The sequence below is a fragment of the Rana temporaria genome, chromosome 12 (genome assembly GCF_905171775.1).
Source record: "Rana temporaria chromosome 12, aRanTem1.1, whole genome shotgun sequence".
Lineage (NCBI taxonomy): Eukaryota > Metazoa > Chordata > Amphibia > Anura > Ranidae > Rana > Rana temporaria.
Window position 1 is genome coordinate 34,097,575 of NC_053500.1, and position 23,190 is coordinate 34,120,764.

A 23,190-nucleotide genomic window follows, 5' to 3' on the forward strand; every position below is an offset into this window, starting at 1 on the left:
AAAATATTTTTTCATTAACCTGTCATACCAGAAATACAGAGGGCTACCAATACTAGTCTCGCTACCATAAAAATTGGCTGAAATTCCATTTCAGTGCTACTGAAAACTGTGATACCGACCTTCACCAGCAGGTGATGCAGCAGAGAAAATTGTAATTGCAGCTTTAGATCTGGGTAGGTGTGAACCTACTTAGACGGGTCCAAATTATACAATAGGGGTTGTTTTTTTGTTTTTTTATAGTCATCCCCTTTAATAAATGACCTTTACTGTGCAGCTTTGTTCAAGCACAGTTATGTCTACAGAGAAGCTCTTTGCTATACCCAAGGGCAACAAAAGCAGACCTCCTTGAATTGAATGCAGAAAAATAAATGAACACATTTCATGAAATTTGCTTAAGGGCATGTACAAACCAATAAATTCATGTTGTGGAAAACCCCTTCGAAGATCCTTTGTTGAGCTTAAAAGCTTCTCTTTAAATATGCGGTAAAACACTTTAGAGGGAATAATAGATGTATTCTAGCTGTTTATGACGACTATGATAAAAGAGTGCTGGGAGATGTGTCCTTAGGAAGAGTTTGAATGGGACTGAGTACAGCCTTTCTTGTGAAATAGAAGTCATTGGTAGTCTCCAAATTGCAAGGTTCTTCATGGATTCTAAAGATACTGAAGTGTAAATGGTAAGATGATACCACTTGAAGGGCCAACACCTTTAAAACTGATATAGAGTTGGGTGGATTCTGGCATATTAATAACCTACCCACATCTTTTATCTCCAGAGGATCCTGTAAGATTCCCAGCCAGCATGTCCAGGATGTGCCTATCACCAACGCTGAATCCTGGCCTAGGCCGACAAGGCCCAGGCCTAGGGCAGCACTCTGCAGGGCGGCAGCACGGAAAGAGTCCGTGCCGGATTGCGTTACACCACTCTCAGTCTTATGGCGCAGACTGGGCTGAGAGGCAAATTAGTCTAGTGCCCCCATAAACGGCCGCTCTGCTTCCGATATGCGGGTGGCCGGCATTCTGCAAACTGAGGGGGGGGGGGGTGCTTTTAATTTTGACTGTCCTATCATCCTGGACCACAAACCTTCCTCACTGTTTTCTGCTGCACCATTGGCATGGTTATATCTTCTTAGTCCTCTCCATAAAATTATCAGAAATTTGTGCTTAACCACTTAAGCCCCGGACCTTTAGGCAGCTAAAGGCCCAGGCCAGGTTTTGCGATTCGGCACTTTTAGTGATTTTCTATGCTAAGTATTTCCTCCCTATCACATCTGAGCAGCCCATGTGACTATTGAGTCAAGTCAAACATGTGGGCGTACCTGATTGGCTGAGACGCCTGTCAGTGTTAACCAGGGAACGCACCCCCGTGCGTCCCCTGGCTAACTATTTGTAAGCCGATTACAGCCCTCAGGCTGTAATCGGAAAGCTTATCAGAGCCACTGGCTCTGATAGGCACTTCCAAAGCCAACCAGCTGCCGTTATTCAGATGGTCGGCGCTCACCAGGGGGCCAGCCATCTGAATAGTGGGCGGCAGCGACAATACATGGATTCATGCAATGCATTAATCCATGTATTGTATTCAGTGGCAGTGCAGGAGCGAGAGGGGGCGGCGCTCCTGCTCCCTCTATGGATGCACCGCCACTGGATCGCTACCATCAGTCCTGTGTCATGCCAACCCGTAAAGCATCCAGAGACCATTCATGTGTGAGGTTGCTACTCAGCCAAGGGAGTGGGCTCACTCACAATTTTGCCGAAGAACACAGACATGAATAAAGAATGGTACAAAACATCCTCCAAGACCAACTTCTCCCAACCATCCATACTTAGGGACCTCCGCTTTTAGTATACCATTGTAAGATCTAAAAACATTGAAGCAGCAGATTTCTTAAAATTTGTATCATTCTCAAAACTTTTGGCCTCGGCTGTAGATGGATGGAGGCTTCATCTCCCTCTTATTCTAAGACACAGCCTCTAAGACACAGGGGTGTGGCACAGCCTCTGACTGGCAGAAATCCGCCCACACCATGTTATTATGTTATTACCAAAAAATAATAAAGATTTGAACTCAAATATATATTTGTAATATAATATTATTTATTTATTTGTAGTCTGTATTCCAAAGGCTATTTATTTTATTTTATTTTGAACATTTGACCAGCAGCAGAGGACTAGAAGCTCCTCCTGCTTATGTTTTCCTGCAGACAGGCTGGGAAAGATCTGGGTCATGTGACAGCTGTAAATCGATTTGGAAAAAGGTACTTTTCACTACTTTAGTATACATTTTTAGTGATTAATATAGTAAATACTACTCTATTCATACAGTAAAAAAAAAATGCCCTGAGCTTTGTCCTTTCCTAGCTCAGAACCGTCTTAAGCTGATATATATCTGACGCCACTGATGCAAGCCCAAATATACTCACCTCCACCTTCCAATGATGTGGCGGTTATATCCCTCACCAGCTGCTGTCATCTTCTCCCCAGGTGCCAGGTTTTCAGCCTTTTGATTGGCTGGTGGGGGATGACGTCATCCCGCACATTCTCACGGGAGGCAGTCATTACAGCACAGCTGGATCGTGTAGGGAATAAACGCTGAGCTATGCACGCGTGGCTCAGTGTACATTTAGGCTGGGTTCACACTATTGCGAATTCGATGCTCGTTTCACCACATCCAATTTGCATAGCAGGAGATTGTGACCGGCTCTCTATGGCTCTCTGTGGAGCGGATTGCACAGGGGTGAATTTGGACCTGATACGGTGAATTGAGATGCACCGGACTCCTGCTGTGAGACGCTGCGTTCTATAGCCTTAATAGAAAACTGCGAGCAGGCAGAGATGTAGCATGCGTCTTCTACAATAAAGAACTGCCTGATCGCAGTTTTTGACTACCGTGTTTTCCCCGAAAATAAGACCTACCCTGAAAATAAGACCTAGCGTTATTTTCCAGGAGGGCAGCCCTAGCTTAAAATGCTTGTAAAATCCTATAATCCACTCTATTACAGTAGTCTATAATGTACAATTATATGGTTGACATAGGAGCACTGGAGCCACTTACTGAGCTGGTCATGTCACAAATCCCCTGATGAAGCCAAAGGTTTGGCGAAACTAGTCGGGAAGACCTGACCATTGGCCTGTATTGTGATGTTTGCTCCCACGTTCTTATTGCACTGCTTATATGTTTGAACCGACTTTTTTTATCTCTTTGTAATTAATAAATCTTTTTTATTTTTATATATTTATTGTGTTTTGGTTTCTATCTGTTGGCACCGCAATAATCCCATACTCCTCTATTCCTTTTTCAATGTACAATGTGTGTTTCTGTAATATAATTGCGGGGAAGAGAGCTCCGGCGGGTCACAGAAGCACAGAGCGGTGCTATAACGAAGGTATTTGTCACAATTATATTACAGAAACACACATTGTACATTATATAATACTGTAATAGAGTGGATTATAGGATTTTACAAGCATTTTAACTCATTCCTGACAGGCAGGGAGAAAGAGGGAGGGGGAGAGAAGACAGCACATTACATGATAAGACCTACCCCGAAAATAAGCCCTACTGTGTCTTTTGTTGCCAAAATTAATATAAGACCTGGGTTTAGGATTCGTTTTGCTTTAACGGCAACATAGAAAAATCATGTCTCCTGCCTTTCCAGACAGGGATGTGCTATGTAGCAGAGCTGTGTAAAACTCTGGACTGGATGGACAGAAATGGACAGAAATACAAATCCTTTGGCAGGTATAACGTCTCTCCAATAATGTTATTCCTCTTTGCATTTAGCTGTTCAGCTTTAACATGTACACAAGGTACACGGGACCGGATCTGCAATTCAGCAAGACTAACGCACAATGTCATTGAGTGCCAATTGTTTTGGATAATAGATTGCAGCGAGAGATGAGGGGGCTGGAGCTGGAGCACACAGCTGATTTCCTCCTCATTTCTTGATGGAGTCCAAGTCAAGGAAGATAACGTTTGCAGATTGGAGAGGGTATGACATCAAACACATTATCAGACCCCAGATTGGGATCCTTGGGGGTAACCACTAATTCATTTGTTTCCTGAAGGCAAATTATACCCTATATAACGTAACTGCTGACAGATACGGAATCCAGAAGCAGTAAGGGAAAAAAAGCTTTGTCAAAATGGGCGGGGCTTGGTTGTGAATGGGTGGAGCTGCAGAGTCGAAGAGTTTCAAGGTCGATCTGGTGGGGCGTATTTTGCACACCTGGGCAGCGGTATAAACAGGCAGCTGAGCAACGGATTTGATGCCCCCCGGCCACCAACCAAAATTCTAACATTACAGCCACAGCAGCTGTATGCATGCCACGCCTGCAGCAATTCTTATTTATATATATATATATATATATATACAGTGCCTTGCAAAAGTATTCACCCCCCATGGCTTTTTACCTATTTTGTTACATTACAGCCTTTAGTTCAATGTTTTTTTAATCTGAAATATATTTGATGGATCAGAACACAATAGTCTAAGTTGGTGAAGTCAAATTAGAAAAATATATACATAAAAAAAACAATTTTTCAGAAATAATAACTGATAATTGGCACGTGCGATGTCCACCTGTGTGCAATCTGAGTGTCACATGATCTGTCATTACATGCTCAACATTTTTTGGGGGGGGGGGGCAAACGGAAAAAAAAAAAGAAAAAAATTGCAGCCTCACTGTGCCCATTAAATGCAGCCACTGTGCCATCAATTGTCACCACTGTGCCATGCCATCAAATGCAGTCACTATGCCATCAATTCGCACCACTGTGCCATGCCATCAAATGCAGTCACTATGCCATCAATTCGCACCACTGTACAATGCCATCAAACGCAGTCACTGTGCCATGCCATCAAACGCAGCCACTGTGCCATGCCATCAAACGCAGTCACTGTGCCATGCCAACAAACACAGTCAATTGTCACCACTGTGCCATGCCATCAAACGCAGCCACTGTGCCCCTCAATTGTCGCCACTGTGCCAATTGTCACCACTGTGCCCATTGTTGCCACTGTGCATGTCACTGTGCCCTTTAATTGTTTCCACTGTGCCCATTGTCACCACTGTGCCCATTGATGCCACTGTGCCCTTTGTCCCACTGTGCCCTTTGTCGCCACTGTGCCCATTAATGCCACTGTGCCCTTTGTCGCCTCTGTGCCCATTGTCGCCACTGTGCCCATTGATGCCACTGTGCCCTTTGTCCCACTGTGCCCTTTGTCGCCACTGTGCCCATTGATGCCACTGTGCCCATTGTCGCCTCTGTGCTCATTGTCGCCGCTGTAAAATGCACTTACCTTTCTCCTTCCATGTCCCTCGATGTCTTATCCCGCATTGCTGACGCTTTAGCCAATCAGGTTACCGATAATCAGAATCGGTGAACCTGATTGGCTGGGACGGCCATCAGTCTTATCCAAGAAACGCACCCCCCGTACGTTGAATGAATGAATGAATGAAAAACTTATAAAGCGCGGCGCATTCGAACTGAATCGCTTCTGGGCGCTAGTTGTTCGTGTCTCATGACATCAAAAGAGCAGAGTTTTGATCCATCTTCTGAAAGTCAGGTGGTTTTCCTCCAACCGAATGCTGGTTGGTAAAGCGTTCCATAGTCTAGGACCCTGAAAAGCAAACCTTCTTTCTCCTTTGGACTTGTATTTGGTTTTTGGTACCCTGACCAGATTTTGGTCGGTGGATCGCAGAACGCGATTCGAATTGTGAGGTTCTATCTTGTCGCAAAGATATTGCGGAGCCTTCCCATGGATGCACTTATGTGTCAGGCAGAGTGCTTTAAATGCAATTCTGTCTTTTACTGGCAACCAGTGAAGGGTTCTCAACGAAGGTGAGATTGATTCCCATTTTTTTTTCCCAGTCACCAGTCTGGCGGCCGTATTCTGAACGACTTGCAGACGGGAGATTTGGTACTTTGGGAGTCCGAGGTACAGGGCATTTGCATAGTCCAGTCTGGAATTCACGATTGTTCCCACCACGACTGCTACGTCTTCTTTGGGGATAAATGGAATAAGTCTGCGTAGTAGGCGCAACAGATGGTGCGCTCCGCTGACTACTGACCCTATTTGTGCGTCCATTGTCATGAAGGTGTCGAAGATGACCCCGAGACTTTTGACTTTGGAGCTAGGGGTGATGATTTGGCCCAGAATGGGCGGGGGTGTCCAGGTTGTTGCCAGTTGACTCTTTCGGCTGGCGTGAAACATAAGGAGTTCTGTTTTTGAACTGTTGAGTTTAAGATAACTCTTAGTCATCCAGTTTTCTATCAAAGAGAGACATTTCTCTAAACTGGGATGATGATCCTTTTTGTTGCAGATGCGAAAATACAGTTGCGTATCGTCTGCATAAGAGTGATAGAGTAGTTCTTGGCTACTGATAATATCAAAGAGAGGGCGAAGATAGATGTTGAAAAGCACCGGTGACAGGGGGGATCCTTGGGGGACTCCACATGACACCGTGCGCTTTTCCGACGTGAAAGAACCCAATTTAACTGTTTGTGATCGGTTTTCAAGAAAGGAAGAAAACCATGGTAAATCACCTTCTGCGACTTCTGCTACCTTGGCTAGCCGCATCAGTAACAGTTTGTGGTCTACCGTGTCAAAGGCTGCGCTTAGGTCCAGCAGAACCAGGAGACAAGATTCTCCTTCGTCTGCGGCCTCGAGGGCATCGTCCCATATTTTGAGTAAGGCCGTTTCTGTCCCGTGTCCGGGACGGAAGCCTGATTGTAATGGATCCAGTAGATTGTGGGTATCTAGATGCTGTTGCAGCTGTTGTACCACTACTTTCTCCATTATCTTGGAGAGAACATTTAGGCCTGTTATGGGACGGCGGTGAGTTGGGTCCTTGGGATCCAGGTTAGGTTCCGAGTATAAGCTTCCGGGAGACGAGGGCTGTACTCGGAAAGCCTATCAGAGCCACTGGCTCTGATAGGCACTTCCGCACAGCCAACCAGCTGCCGTTATTCAGGTGGTCGTCGCTCAAGTTCCGGCCATCTGAATTAGACCAGCGGCAGCTGGCAACAATAACATACATTCATGCAATGCATGAATGTATGTTATTTCAGTGGCGGTGCGGAGCCAGAGGGGGCGGCGCTTCAGTGCCCTCTATAGACGGACCGCCGCTGACATATACACACCTTTTTGAAGGGCCCCAGAGGCTGCAACACCTAAGCAAGAGGCACCATTAACCAAACACTGCCATGAAGACCAAGGAACTCTTCAAACAAGGGACAATGTTGTTGAGAAGTACAAGTCAGAGTTGGGTTATAAAAAAATATCCAAATCTTTGATGATCCCTAGGAGCGCCATCAAATCTATCATAACCAAATGGAAAAAACATGGCACAACAGCAAACCTGCTAAGAGACGGCTGCACAGTGCACACCAAAACTCACGGACCGGGCAAGGAGGGCATTAATCAGAGGGGCAACACAGAGACCTAAGGTAACCCTGGAGGAGCTGCAGAGTTCCACAGCAGAGACTGAAATATCTGTACATAGGACGACAATAAGCCACACGCTCCATAGAGTTGGGCTTTATGGCACAGTGATCAGAGGAAAGCAAATACTTTCAGCAAAAAACAAAATGGCACATTTTGAGTTTGCGAAAAGTCATGCGGGAGACTCCAAAAATGTATGGAGGAAGGTGCTCTGGTCTGATAAAACTAAAATGTAACTCTTTTTGGCCATCAAAGAAAACGCTATGTGTGGAGCAAACCCAACACATCACATCTTTAATCTTTTCATAGTGTGCAGTTATCCACCCTTAAAGGATAAGCTCACCTTTGGGAACATGTTATGCCGCGTACACACGATCAGTCCATCCAATGAGAACGGACCGATAGACCGTTTTCATCGGTTAACCGATGAAGCTGACTGATGGTCCGTCGCGCCTACACACCATCGGTTAAAAATACGATTGTGTCAGAACGCGGTGACGTAAAACACAACGACGTGCTGAAAAAAAACAAAGTTCAATGCTTCCAAGCATGCGTCAACTTGATTCTGAGCATGCGTGGATTTTTAACCGATGGTCGTGCCAACTAACGATCGTTTTTTTTCTATCGGTTAGGAATCCATCGGTTAATTTTAAAACAAGTTGGCTTTTTTTTAACCGATGGTTAAATAACCGATGGCGAGCACACACAATCGTGTACGTGTACGCGTGTGTACGCGGCATTACATGTTCCACCCGTTTTTAGGGTGGAACATGTAACATGTTCCCGCTTCTGCAGCTGTTCGGGGGTCTGCTGCCTCTGTGTGACAGCAGTATTGGGAGAAGTTCCCTGTACCAGATGTCACACAGCCACGTCATTCATTCACAGAGTTCTGTAAATGAATGAACTACAAGTACCGACAGCCTTTGCAGCTGTTGAGCGCTGCGGTAGTTCATTAAGTCTTCCTGTCAGTGTTAAATTGCCTGCCTGTACGCTGTACGAGCAGACAGCTTACACTGACAGTCTGCAGGAGTCCTGCATGGTACCAGCGATCTGCAATGCTTTTTACGTGCAAAAAAAGTGCATTTATTTGTATTTTTTTAAAAGGTAAACTTACCCTTTAATACTGGCCTAGTTGGAACTTGGCAGGACACAAATACAGGGATCTGTATGTTCCAATATTAATTTAGCATTACTAAGGCTAGGATCACCCTAGACTACTTTACATTCTTGTGAGTTAACTTCATATGAGATAATCGTGACCCAAAAAAAACCCACAGCAGTTATGATGATTGTAAATGAACATAAGAGAAGGCATGGAAGTATACTGTGTGCTTTACCTTTTTCCAGTTCCACAGGGAAGAGGTCCAGCCTCTCGACCCGTTTTTCAAGCTCGTACTCTGCAGAGGCAGCCATGGGGTCTACATCGTCGTTGCGGCGGTCATATTCCTCATTGGAGTATGTGCTGAAGACCTGTTTGGATGAGCACAGTTAGTTTCACACAAGCTTAATTTAATTCATTATTATTATTATCACTTCACATTGGAGGCACCTAAATCTAATTATCTTGAAAACGTCCACGTCTGGACGATTCAGACTAGGAACAATGGGACATGTATAAGCAGGTGGTCTGGAAATCAGTAGCCAAAATGTTATTAAAATCTTGATTTTTACTGTAAAATCCCTTAGCCCTGGTCCTCATCAGCGGTGACCCATAGTGATGGACACTCATTTCTTCTCTTGGCCCTGTAACCCAGGGTTTCTCAATTAGGGTTCCTCCAGAGGTTTCTAGGGGTTCTTTAACCACTTAAGACCCGGACCTTTAGGCAGCTAAAGGACCTGGCCAGTTTTTGCGATTCGGCACTGCGTCGCTTTAACAGACAATTGCGCGGTCGTGCCACGTGGCTCCCAAACAAAATTGGCGTCCTTTTTTCCCCACAAATAGAGCTTTCTTTTGGTGGTATTTGATCACCTCTGCGGTTTTTATTTTTTGCGCTATAAACAAAAATAGAGCGACAATTTTGAAAAAAATTCAATATTTTTTACTTTTTGCTATAATAAATATCCCCCAAAAACATATATATATATATATATATATAAAAAATTCCTCAGTTTAGGCCGATACGTATTCTTCTACCTATTTTTGGTAAAAAAAATCGCAATAAGCGTTTATCGATTGGTTTGCGCAAAATTTATAGCGTTTACAAAATAGGTGATAGTTTTATTGCATTTTTATAATTTTTTTTTTTTTTACTACTAATGGCGGTGATCAGCGATTTTTTTCATGACTGCGACATTATGGCGGACACTTCGGACAATTTTGACACATTTTTGGGACCATTGTCATTTTCACAGCAAAAAAAGGATTTTTGTACTCACCGTAAAATCCATTTCTCTGAGTTCATAGACGGACACAGCCTTCATTGACCTTAGGGTTATGCTTCTCCTGGTAGGAAGAAGCATAACCCTAAGGTCAATGAAGGCTGTGTCCGTCTATGAACGAAAGAGAAAAATGCATTTAAATTGCATTGTTTATTGTGAAAATGACAGTTGCAGTTTGGGAGTTAACCACAGGGGGCGCTGTAGGAGTTAGTGTTCACTTAGTGTGTGTTTACAACTGTAGGGGGGTGTGGCTGTAGGACTGACGTCATCGATCGAGTCTCCCTATATAAGGGATCACTCGATCGATGCAGCGCCATAGTGAAGCACGGGGAAGCCGTGTTTACATACGGCTCTCCCCGTTCTTCAGCTCCGGGGAGCGATCGCGCCGTCGTCCCGGATCGCTCCCCGAGGGAATCCGACCGCCGCATGTAGCGGGGGGGGGGTCCCGACCCGCGGAAAGGCAGGGACGTACAGGTACGCCAATGTGCCTGTACGTGCCATTCTGCCGACGTATATCTACATGCGGCGGTCGGGAAGCGATTAAGCAATGAGCAATTTCCACTTCTCAGATAATGACCAAAAGTGTAAGGAGCATTCTTCCCACTGACCATCACACTAATGTATCATGAGTTGTAGATATTGGGCCAGATTCAGAAAGAGATACGACGGCGTATCTCCTGATACACCGTTGTATCTCTGAGTGCGCTTGGTCGTATCTATGCAACTGATTCATAGAATCAGTTACGCATAGATATCCCTAAGATCCGACAGGTGTAAGTGTCTTAGGCTGCATATTTACGCTGGCCGCAAGGTGGCGCTTCCGTTTGTTTAGGCGAGGAATATGCAAATGACTATTTACGTCGATTCAGAAACGAACGACCGCCCGGCGCTTTTTTTTTACGCCGTTTGCGTTCGGCTTTTTCCGGCGTAAAGTTACCCCTGCTATATGAGGGGTATGTGCGGCGTATCCTATGTTAAGTATGGCCGTCGTTCCCGCGCCGAGTTTTGAATTTTTTTACGTTGTTTGCGTAAGTCGTTCGCGAATATGGCTGGACGTAATTTACGTTCACGTCGAAAGCAATGACGTTTTGCGGCGGATTTTCGAGCATGCGCACTGGGATGTTTTCACGAACGGCGCATGCGCCGTCCAAAAAAAAGTCAAATACGCAGGGTCAAGCAAAATTTAAATAAAACACGCCCCCAACATCCCCATTTGAATTACGCGGCTTTACGCCGCAACACATACGTTACGCCGTCCTAACTTAGGGCGCAAGTTCTTTATGAATACGGAACTTGCGCCCAAAGTTAGAGCGGCGTAACGTATCTAAGATACGTTTCGCCGGCCGGACAGATACGTCATTGTATCTGAATCCGGCCCATAGTAAGTTTTAGAAGGGGTTCCCTTAAGTCCAGAAAGTGTTTTCAAGAGTTCCTCTGTGTAGAAAAGGTTGGGAAAGGCTGCTGTAACCAATGCACAAGGCACCAAGTGTGATTACTGAAGGCTTCCCAGGTGGGCTTTAGGGCCTCTTTCACATGGGTGGCCGGGGGGTAAATATACTGTGGGTGGTTGAGCAGTGGTTTTACTGGCCCCGTCCGCCCGTCAAGTGTTTACAGCTGGAGGGGGCTGTTCACATGCAGCGACCAGTGCAAATTCATTGCAACGTGTTGAGTTGACATGTTGCCATTCAAGTCAATTGGGCCACACCGCAACAGCAAGCCAAACGCTTGACTTGTGCTTGTTACGCATTATTTACATCGAAAAAAAATAAATAAAAAAAAACAGGAATTTAGGAAGCGTCAGAATCACCTCCTGAACACCCGACCGTGCCTGCTTAGCCGTGCTCAATACTATTTAGAAATGTTCAAAATAATAAAGCTGTGTTTCCTATATGGCCAAATGCATTTATAAAATTTGGATGAGGCTGTATAAGATAATCAATTGAATTAGTCTGAATAATAGATTAAAGATCGTCATGCACGTTCAACCATTTTATGCAATCTGAAGTGGATTTACCAACAAAAATGTGGGGTGAAGGTGTTTAGATTTAGAGGGGTTGTAAACCCTTGTGTTTTTATAAAAATAACAAACATGTCTATACTTACCTGCTCTGTGCAATCATTTTGCACAGAGCAGCCCCGATCCTCTTCTTCTGGGGTGCCCTGCTAGTGCTCCAGGCCCCTCCTCTTCATTGGGTGCCCCCACCGAAAGCCCCTTTATATGGGGGCACCCGTGCGGTGCTCGCTCCTGAGTCCCGCTGCGGCTTCCATTGACACAGACATTGGGACTCAGCCCCGCCCCCCTCCTGTGTCACTGGAGGATTTGATTGACAGCAATTGGAGCCAACGGCTCCTGCTATCAATTTGTCCAATGAGGAGAGAGACAGCGGTTGGAGCCGCTGTGCTCATGCACATTGCTGGATCGGATGGGGTTCAAGTAAGAAAAAGGGGGGCTTTGGGGGGAGCCGCAGCACAGAAGGTTTTTCACCTTAATACAAAAGTAAAGTCTTCCTCTTTAATGGTACTGTAAATATCATCTAGACTTGTACCGTTCAGGAGTTATTTACTATATAGGTGGAGGCCAACGTTATCGCGCATGTGTACAGAAGGAACAGCCCACTCGAGCTGTTTCTTCAGGGCCCGTGCCGTGACTGGTGGCACCCGCGTGCTTGATCTGGCATGACGTCATCGCGGCTCCGGGCCAATCACAGCACCAGAGCCCGCAAACCCGGAACTCCGGGAAAAATGTCGGCTGTGTCAGCGGTGTGCCGGTGCCGCTGCAGGGCATGGTTATAAGGCAAGTATTTCATTAAGAGCATACCAGCTCATTATGTCTTTTTCTTGCAGGTTTTTTATTTATTTATTTTTTATAATTTTTTTGGAGGTCGACAACCTCTTTAAGTCTTTACAACCACTTTAAAGTGTATCCATGGTCAAAATGTAAAATCATATATTCATTTCCACATTGTAGTTCAGTTATTTCTTGCGTGCTCCTATTACTCTGAACAATGCTGATGTTTGTAAACGTACATTGGGAAGATCCCAGAACATTATTTCCTTGTGACAAGTCATCACTACACCCTGTTCATACACAGTGCTGTGTCACACATTTCACAGAGCCTGCCTTCCTTGTGAATACAGAGGTGCTGGGAGGAAGAATTTCAGGAGGCAGAGTCAGTACAGGAATCACTGCTTGCAGGCAGCAAAGTACCATGGGATATTTAGTCCATATGAATGGAAAATAAAGAACAGAGGAGAAGCTGCAAACTATGCAAGGGATGCAGAAAGGTTTGAAAAGAGATGGCCAGCAGTCAGGCAGCAATCACAGCATCAAATAAGGTTTTTCAAAAAGGCTTCTATTGAATTGTCAGTAATACCTATATGTTCGTATTACTATTACAATGCTGACAAATGAAAGTGTATGCTCTGACAATAGATTTCCTTTAAATGTATTGAGTTGCCTAGGTAGGACCTTACACAGTATAGATCAGATTGTTATATGTCTGGACAGATTACTTTTGGACACACATTTCACAATTGGTTCTTTTATACTATTTTCTTACAGTGTTTGAATCATTTAACCTAAACTGTGTAGGTTGTATAATCAGATTATAAAATCTGTGTGAAAGGGGCAAACATTAATAAAGAGGCATGAGCTATTGTATGTATTAGTGGGGGGTAAGGCCATGCATATAGTAGTAGTGAGGCATGAGTCACTGTAAGTTATAGAAACTAATGAGGCACTGCATTTAAAAAGCGAGAAATTAGACACTGCTTGTAATAAAGAGGCATGAATCATTGTATGTATTAAAGAGGGCTGAGACACTGCATGTAATAAAGAGGGCTGAGACACTGCATATAATAAAGAGGGCTGAGACACTGCATGTAATAAAGAGGGCTGAGGCACTACATGTAATAAATAGGGCTGAGACACTACATGTAATAAAGAGGGCTGAGACACTGCATATAATAAAGAGGTCTGAGGCACTACATGTAGTAAAGAGGGCTGAAGGACACTGCACAAGGACTGTGACACTGCATGTAATAAAGAGGGCTGAGACACTGCATGTAATAGAGATGGCTGAGACATTTCATATAATAAAGAGGGCTGAGACACTGTGGTGTTGATTTACCAAAATTATAGAGAGCAAAATCTGGTGCAGCTCTGCATAGGAACCAATAATCAGCTTCTGCGAGTTGGCTCTATACGGCGCCTACGCACCGACTACGAGCCGTGTAGAGCTGACTGCGCAGGCGCCGTATAGAGCTTCTTCATGTTTGGCTTCTTTCGGAAACGCAGTGACTCGTGATGCGCCTACGCAATACAGGGGGTGGGGCCTTATCCGCCGGGGGGAACTTTTTCTGAAAGGACGTCAATCATCTGGGCGACCTCCCAGAGGACATTCCTCCTCAGCATAGAAACGCCTACTCCCGGCGGGGAGAAGTACCCGGAAGCCAGATTGGAAATATAGATTATTCGGTATGTACAGCGTAAAAAAAAAAAAATGCGGACTATACATGTTAGAAGTATAAAGAAGTTGGTCTGATATAGATGTTATTTGGGTGAACCTCCGCTTTAAGCATTAAAACTAATGGGCTGCCCAAAAAGTGATGTGCTGGACCTCCTAGTGTGAACGAGCTCTAATAGGGATGAGGCATTGTATGTTATGCAGAGGAATGAGTCACTTCACATGATAGAGACAAGGCCCTATTGGTCATAAAGAGGTGTGAAGCACTGTATGTCAAAGTGACAATTTAAGTGCAATGCTGTGATGCAAAAATGGACGGTGACTTCATTTTACCGCAACGCACTGTAAACCACCTGAAGGCAGCACTGCAGTGCAAACAGGGCACATAGAAAATTATTATTTTCTTAGTGCCCTTGAGATCAACTGGTGTTAATCAAGTGCAGAAAAACGCCACCGAGAATTGTTCGAATGGGCTCATCTGGAAAGATGGCTGCCATTCCACAAGTTCTGATCTTTAAAGTCCTTCAAATGCAAAACTGACTGGCTCCCTATACCCTTGATGACCAAAGATGAGCAGAAATTACATAGAATATTACAAGTGTGTAAGAATTTCAATACCACAGTCCAAAACAGGTTAAATGTACTCAAATTATATATAAAATGTCATACGTTCTTGGAAATAAGTGACAATCATTGGGCAGATCCTCCATACTTATGCCTTATACTCTGAGGCGAGTATTTCCGCATGACAAAACACAATACTAGTTTGCATAATACATACATACAGCTGTGCCGGCTGTGTGTTTACTGGTGACGCCGCTCTATCTTATACATCACAGCTTGTTAACCACAGCCTATCACATGATGGTACATAAACTTCCTTTCCGTTGTTAGCTTAGACTACAACTTTACAGGCTCTCTCTTTTGTAAGGTTACCGGCCTATTGTGTACACTGCAGCAAAGCAATGCATATCGATCACTCTGACTGAAATTGGCTTGGTTGCTATGGACAAGTTCCCTTTCTACTTCCACATTTCTCTTTGCTTTGATAGCGTGAACCAGTTAGTATGGTGTTGATGGAAGACAGATATAATAGCAGGAAGATGGACTCTAGTTTTTTTTTTTTTTTGAGGAACAAAAAAGTCCTCAACAGATATTGGGATACCATAAACTTAATTTTTGGATGCCACTGCAGTACTTTTTAGGTACCCAAGTTCCTTTTTGGTTCTGTTCAGGCTTTGTGGAGGTGTAGGCCGCATCCTGGCATAGGTATTTCCATAGCAACTCTAAAGGAGGCTTTTAAGTAACGAGCACGCTGACAGGAAACTTTCGTGTTCCCCTCAGCAACCCATTAGTATCTGTCATCAAATACACAAGCTGGTTTCTTCAGCACACTCTAGGTCTAGGACATAAAAAATGATGTATCCAGCAGTTTAACTGAACTAGACCAATCTCTGCTAATCTGGTGTAAGAAACAATAACAATATCAGTCAGAGCTAACCTTGAGTATAAATAACTCACACCACAGTCTAATAAAGGAAGAGATACAACGTAAAACAGCTCTGCTTGGGGTCCTTTCACACATAAGGCCTGATCACATCTGCTTTCAGTTTTTCAGATGTATCTAAAAAATCATGGGTGCTCAACCTGTGGCCCTCCAGCTGTTGCAGAACTACAAGTTTCACGAGGCATTGGAAGGCTGATGCCGCGTACAGACGGTCGTTTTTTGTGATGAAATAAAACAACGTTTTAAATAATGAAACAAAACGACGTTTTTCAAACTTCATTTTCAAAAACGATGAAGCATCGTTTTTTCAAAATGCTCTAGCAAAGCGTACTTACGTTCAGCACGTACGGCGGCACTCTGTTCCATTGAAGCTCGCTTCATAAATTGCTTCTGAGCATGCGCGGGTTTAAAAACGTTGTTTTCAACGTCGTTTTCCCCACACACTATCATTTTAATTGACACAAGAAACGACGTTTTGAAAAATGACACAAAAAATTCGAGCATGTTCGATTTTTTTTTTTGTCGTTTTTCAGAAGACATAAAACAACGTTTTCCCCACACACGGTAATTTTAAATGACGTTTTCAAAAACGTCGTTTTTTTTTATCACAAAAAACGACTGTCTGTACGCGGCATGACAGTAAGGCCCCGTACACACGGTCGGACCGAACCGATGAGAATGGACCGAAGTTCAGTTTCATCGGACCAAACCGACCGTGTGTATAGGCCATCGGTCTGTTTTACTTCGGTCCAAAATTTTAAAACATGCTTCAAAACCGAACCGATGGACCGCTGCCCGATCGGACCAAACCGATGGTTAGTACAGAAAAGCATCAGCTTTAAAACCCGCGCATGCTCAGAATCAAGTCGACACATGCTTGGAAGCATTGAATTTCGTTTTATTCAGCACGTCGTGTGTTTGACGTCACCGTGTTCTGACCCGATCGGTTTTTGGAACGATGGTGTGTACGCATCAGACCATCAGGCCACTTCAGCGATGAACCGATGAAAACGGTCCGTCGGACCATTCTCATCGGTTTTGTCCGACCGTGTGTACGGGGCCTGACAAGCATGACTCCCAAAGGCAGAGGCACGATGGAACTTGTAGTTCCACAACAGCTGGTGGGCCACAGGTTGAGCGCCCATGATCTAAATGGAAGCTCCATGTTTGTTCTGGGGAGGCGGCTTCAAACAAACATTAGACATGATGCATCCTTTTTTAGTTTTTTTTTTTTTCTGGACCTGAACGTGACAGATCTGAGGTAAAAGGATGGAAAGAGATGCATTATAGCTTATATCCACCGGCCTGTAGACCTATTATGGGCCTGGTTTCAGTCTGGAGGAAAAACCTGAGGAGACATGGATGGTATAAGCGTGACATCGATTACATTCTGCTCTGATTTGGCAGAGGATCTGTTTATGGATCCCCTGCTGACCGGAATGGAGACCACTTACATGAAAGGGCCCTTAGGCCGTGCCATAGACGGTTTGAATCTTGGCCAGTTCAGCAGGAACTGGCTGAGATTCCAACCATTAATTGGCAGGCTGAATGTACCAAGTTAATCGATTAATCAACTCGGTTACAATGAGCCTGCTGAATTCACTTGCAATTAGCGGCTGTTCTAGCTGCTAGCGATAATCACTGTCTTCTCCCTAGGGGGACAGCTTTCCCTCCCCCTGGGAGAAGACAATTGTTCGACAGGAGGGATTGCTGCAACAACACTGTCTGTGTTGATGGGGGGTATCATACAATTTTTTTTCCTGCAACCCGTGGTCTATGGCCTGCCTTACTCATAAGGGCTCATGCACATTGATGCATAGGGCCATATTTCTGTGCCTGGCAATCACAGGTGTTGAATACAGCAACCTGTACAAATCAATGACAGAATGTGGCTGTACTCTGGTAAACTCAGATACAATCATATGCATGAACAGATACAGAATAACTCCCCTGGACACAGATTGTCTGCATTCAGGGATGTACATTGTACTTCTATGCATGTTTACGCTCAGATCTGCATTTTCCTGTGTACAGCTGTATCCTGTCATTGATTTGTACAGGCGGCTGTACGTAACACCTATGGCTATGTTTGAAGCTGTATGGCCCTATGCTAAGGTGACCATATTTTTAAAATGAAATCCGGGGACATTTTTTTTACTAGTAATGGCGCCAATCAGCGACTCTCTGACCGCCGCCTCACAGCCTCTCAAGTCTCACTCTCCGGGCCCCAGCCAGGCCCGGATTTACTCCCTTTGCCGCCCCAAGGCCGGGTTCTTCAATGATGCCCCCCACCCGCCCCCCTTAAAAAAAAAAGAAAAGTCCCCCAGCCCGTGCCCATCATTGCCGCCTCACCGTGCCCATCATTGCTGCCTCACCATCATTGCAGCCTTACTGTGCCCTAATTGCAGCCTCACCATCACTGCCGCCTTACTGTGCCCTCATTGCAGCCTCCCTCACCATCATTGCTGCCTTACTGTGCCCTCATTGTAGCCCACCACACCATCATTACAGACCCCCTCACCATCATTACAGCCCCCTCACCATCATTGCAGCCTTACTGTGCCAAACAATGTAGCCTCACCAGTCAGTGTGTGCATTAAGCAGATTGAGCATCTCCTGCTCCTGCTGAAGAAATATTCCCTCCGCTCCGACCAGCACATGATTATCAGAAAGGGGCACAGATAATGGAAACAAATACACCCCCTAAGCTAGTAGGAGCGGGGGGTATGTAATTCAGATTTGTTTTTGTTTTTTATTCTGCACTGATTGTCTTTGATATTGCCTCAGCCCCTGTTCAAATCCAATCCGGGGATAAAAACCGGGGACAGATTTGGGGTGGGTACAGTGTCCTCAATCCGGGGACTGTCCCCTGAAACCGGGGATGTCTGGTCACCCTACCCTATGCACCCATATGCATGAACTGGTATGAGTAAGGGCCTTTTCACACAAGTGACGTCTGTTTTGGTCAGTAGGGAATCAATGATCCATCTGGGCACAGAAATAGGGCCATTTTCTATGCCGTGCATCAGCCCTAATCAAGAAATTATCAGTATAGCTCAAAGATTCAGTTGAATCTTTGAGATTTACAGATTTAGTCACGATTATGCATAAATAGAGCTATTTTAGGTTGTATCCCTGCCAAGACTGGACTATGGATTGAGTTATTTATACTCAAGGTTAGAGCTGACTGATACATTGTTATTGTTCCGTTGCCATCTGCATTTCCAATTTACATCTGAACAGCGGAAAAGCTGATAGCTGGAAGTTGATTGGTCGCTATGTGCAAACACAAATTCTTCCCATTTGCACACCCATTATACACAGGGCCCAGTTTGTTTTCTCTGAGTACACATTATGACATTTCCCTGAACGTAATACTTCCCATGACTTGCACGTGTTTACATGCATGCTGCAGAAATTTTTTTAAATTCGTTTTAGATAGTTATGGCTACTTTCCATGTACACAAAGGGGTGAATTTATTAAAGGCAAACAGACTGTACACACTGAATATGCAGTTTCTCCAGAGCTTAGTAAATGAGAAGATGCTTTACTTTGCAAAGAATACCCAATCACATGCAAGGAAAATAACAAAAACTGCATTTGTGCTTGCACATGATTGAACGATTGAACGAGTCAGCAGAGCTTCTCCTTACCTACTAAGCTTTGGAACAACTGCACTTGCAAAGTGCACAGTCAAATTTGCCTTTAGTATATCAACCCCATAGTGTATGATTAACTCTTAATGCCTTCTGGCCCTTTAACCACTTAAGCCCCGGACCATATTGCTGCCTAAAGACCCAAGGGGTTTTTACAGTTCGGGACTGCGTCGATTTAACAGACAATTGCGCGGTCGTGCGACGTGGCTCCCAAACAAAATTGGCGTCCTTTTTTCCCCACAAATAGAGCTTTCTTTTGGTGGTATTTGATCACCTCTGCGGTTTTTATTTTTTGCGCTATAAACAAAAATAGAGCGACAATTTTGAAAAAAATTCAATATTTTTTACTTTTTGCTGTAATAAATATCCCCCAAAAACATATATAACATTTTTTTTTTCCTCAGTTTAGGCCGATACGTATTCTTCTACCTATTTTTGGTAAAAAAAATCGCAATAATCGTTTATCGGTTGGTTTGCACAAAATTTATAGCGTTTACAAAATAGGGGATAGTTTTTTTCTTTTTTTTTTTTTTTTTTTTTTTTACTACTAATGGCGGCGATCAGCGATTTTTTTCGTGACTGCGACATTATGGCAGACACTTCGGACAATTTTGACACATTTTTGGGACAATTGTCATTTTCACAGCAAAAAATGCATTTAAATTGCATTCTTTATTGTGAAAATGACAGTTGCAGTTTGGGAGTTAACCACAGGGGGCGCTGTAGGAGTTAGGGTTTACTTTGTGTGTGTTTACTAGTGTAGGGGGGTGTGGCTGTAGGAATGACGTCATCGATCGTGTCTTCCCTATAAAAGGAATGACGCGATCGATGCGCCGACACAGTGAAGCACGCGGAAGCCGCGTGTACACGCGGCTCTCCCCGTTCTTCAGCTCCGGGGAGCGATCGCGACGGCGCGGCTAAAAACAAATAGCCGCGCCGTCGTCCCGGATCGCTCCCCGAGCGGACCCGACCTCCGCATTTCCCGGGGGGGGTCCCGATCGGACCCCCCACCCACGTCTAGCAGAGGACGTACAGGTACGTACATGTGCCTGTCCGTGCCATTCTGCTGACGTATATGTACATGAGGAGGTCGGGAAGTGGTTAAAGCAAAGTTCCACCCAAAAATGGAACTTCCGCTTTTCGGAACCCTCCGGTGTCACATTTGGCACCTTCCCGGGGGGGGGGGGGTGCAGATACCTGTGTAAGACAGGTATTTACACCCACTTCTGGGAATACACTCTTGAGGCAGTCACGCCCCTACCCGCACCCCCCCGCTGTCTTCTGGGAAACACACTGTTCCCAGGAGAGAGAGGGGACCAATGACGGGGCGCCGTGCTACTCACGCATGCGCAGTAGGGAACCGGGCAGTGAAGCCGCAATGCTTCACTTCCCGATTGCCTCACCGAGGATGGCGGTGGGTGTTGCCGACATCGCGGGCACGCTGGACAGGTAAGTGTCCATATTTTAAAAGTCAGCAGCTGCAGTATTTGTAGCTGCTGGCTTTTAAAAAAAATAATTGGCGGAACCTCGGCTTTAAGGGGTTTTGGATGCCGGGAGGTAGGGTGGGAAGCGGAAGTTCCATTTTTGGGTGGAACTTCGCTTTAAAGGGCCGGAAGGCATTAAGGGTTAATCATACACTATGGGGTTGATATACTAAAGGCAAATTTGACTGACTTTTTGTCTTCTGATCTCTGCTATTCAGATTCAAAAATGTTCAGAAAGAGATTTGTTTAAATGGTCAGTCCATCGTAGTGATTGTAAGTGGAGCCTGGTGGCCTGACTTACCCGCTAAATTCCAGTATGGTGACTCGTACACGATCGTTTTTCGTCATGAAAAAAAAACGAAGTTTTTCGGCATGTAGAAAAAAACAACGTTTTTCCAACTTCATCATTAAAACGACGTTGCCCACACACCATCATTTTTTTTAAATGCTCTAGCAAATGCGGTGACATACAACACATACGACGGCACTATAAAGGGGAAGTTCCATGCGGATGACGCCACCCTTGGGGCTGCTTTAGCTGATTCCGTGTTCGTAAAAGACGATTCGCACTTTTCTGTCTGTTACAGCGTGATGAATGTGCTTACTCCATTATGAACGGTAGTTTTACCAGAACGAGCGCTCCCGTCTCATAACTTGCTTCAGAGCATGCGCGGGTTTTTAACGTTGTTTTAGCCCACACACGATCATTTTTTACAACCCGAAAAACAACATCATTTAAAACGTCGTTAAAAAATGCAGCATGCTCGAAAAAATATTTGGTTGTTTTTCAGAAGCCGAAAAATTATGTGAAGCCCACACACGATTATTTTAAATTACATTTTTTTAAAACAATGTTTTTTTCATGCCGAAAAATGATCGTGTGTACGCGGCATAATATCCCCCCATGACAGATTTCAGCTTGGTTTCGCCTACCTTGGAGTCTTAATGCTAGCACCGCTAGCACAGGGGGTGTTAGGTGTTCCTTCCCCATAATACAAAATGAAGAATCCAGCAGTGTGAGTGGGCCTGCTCGTAATTGCGGTAGCTGGTGTGCAGCCTCCAGAGCTTACTGCCAGATGGAAAGAGCAGGTAGGTGGTTTAAAAGAAAGCTGTCAGTTCTACAAGGTACAGGCTGTGGGATCTTGATTGTCACTTCACTACCTGGTGAGTCATTGACCTGGAATAAGTATGCATCAGTTTAGACCTTTCAGGCTTCACCGACTGCTTACTTGGTCTACATCAGCAATGGCGTTAGGGCCACACCAGATAAGCAAACCTTACCACTTATCTTTTCATGTGGAGTTGCTCACTAGTTGGCCTGACCAGCAATATGCCTCTGTGTTGCTCACAAGTGCAATTCTGCAGTGTTTAGGGTCAACGATGGACAAGAAAACCATGGATTTTTTCCGACGGAATGTTGGCTCAAGCTTGTGTTGCATACACACGGTCGCACAAAATTCAGACCGTCAAAAACGCGGTGACGTACAACACTACAACGAGCTGAGAAAAATTAAGTTCAATGATTCCGAGCATGCGTCTAATTGATTCAGAGCATGCATGTTTTTTTGTGCGTCGGAAATTGCATACAGACGATCAGAACTTCCGACAAGAACTTTTCTTGTCGGAAAAATTGAGAACCAGCTCTTAAATTTTTGTTGTCAGAAAAAGTCCGCACTCGAAATTGGGTTAAACATGCACGCACTTTGACCACGCGGTCTCTAAAAAGAGAGGCGAAGGACTAAAGGGGCTGGTTGAGCGGGCTAGATCCTCTCACTCTCCTATAGGGAGTCCCTCTGCCCCGTTGGGCTTCAAAGCGGAGCAGGTAGGGCGGGCTGTGTGGGAGGACCCCCTCACAGACCCACCATTGCCACCCGGGGCATGGAGAAAGGTGGCAGATTTCCTCTGGGGGAGGCCTGCCTACTCCCAACTCCTGCAGTCCGGCTCCTCTCTCGAGTACACGCACAAAATACACTTAAAAAAAAAAAAAAGAAAAAGTCCGATGGAGCCTACACACGGTCGGAATTTCAAACCAAAAGCTCACATTTTCTTGTTGGAAATTCCGACCGTGTGTACGCGGCATAGCACCCATTAAGAAAATTGTATGCTTGTCACCAGCAGTAGAATCACCAATCACCACTTTAGGGGGCCATGTCATATGAACAATCTTGTTGCCTACAACAGTATCACTAGAAGGCCACCTACCTGTTTCTGTGGGTTTGCTACCTCACTATCCGGACACCGAGATGTTACTT

General features: G+C 44.8%; 1 protein-coding gene across 1 annotated transcript in view; it reads right to left on the reverse strand.

The window, feature by feature from the left end:
• The window catches only part of PPP1R9B (protein phosphatase 1 regulatory subunit 9B), a 59,023-nt gene that overhangs the window by 23,452 nt on the left and 12,381 nt on the right, over positions 1-23,190 (reverse strand). Inside the window, exon 2 of the mRNA XM_040331725.1 lies at positions 8,783-8,915. Coding sequence (XP_040187659.1) covers positions 8,783-8,915 — 133 coding nt within the window. The remainder of the gene's footprint in view (positions 1-8,782; positions 8,916-23,190) is intronic.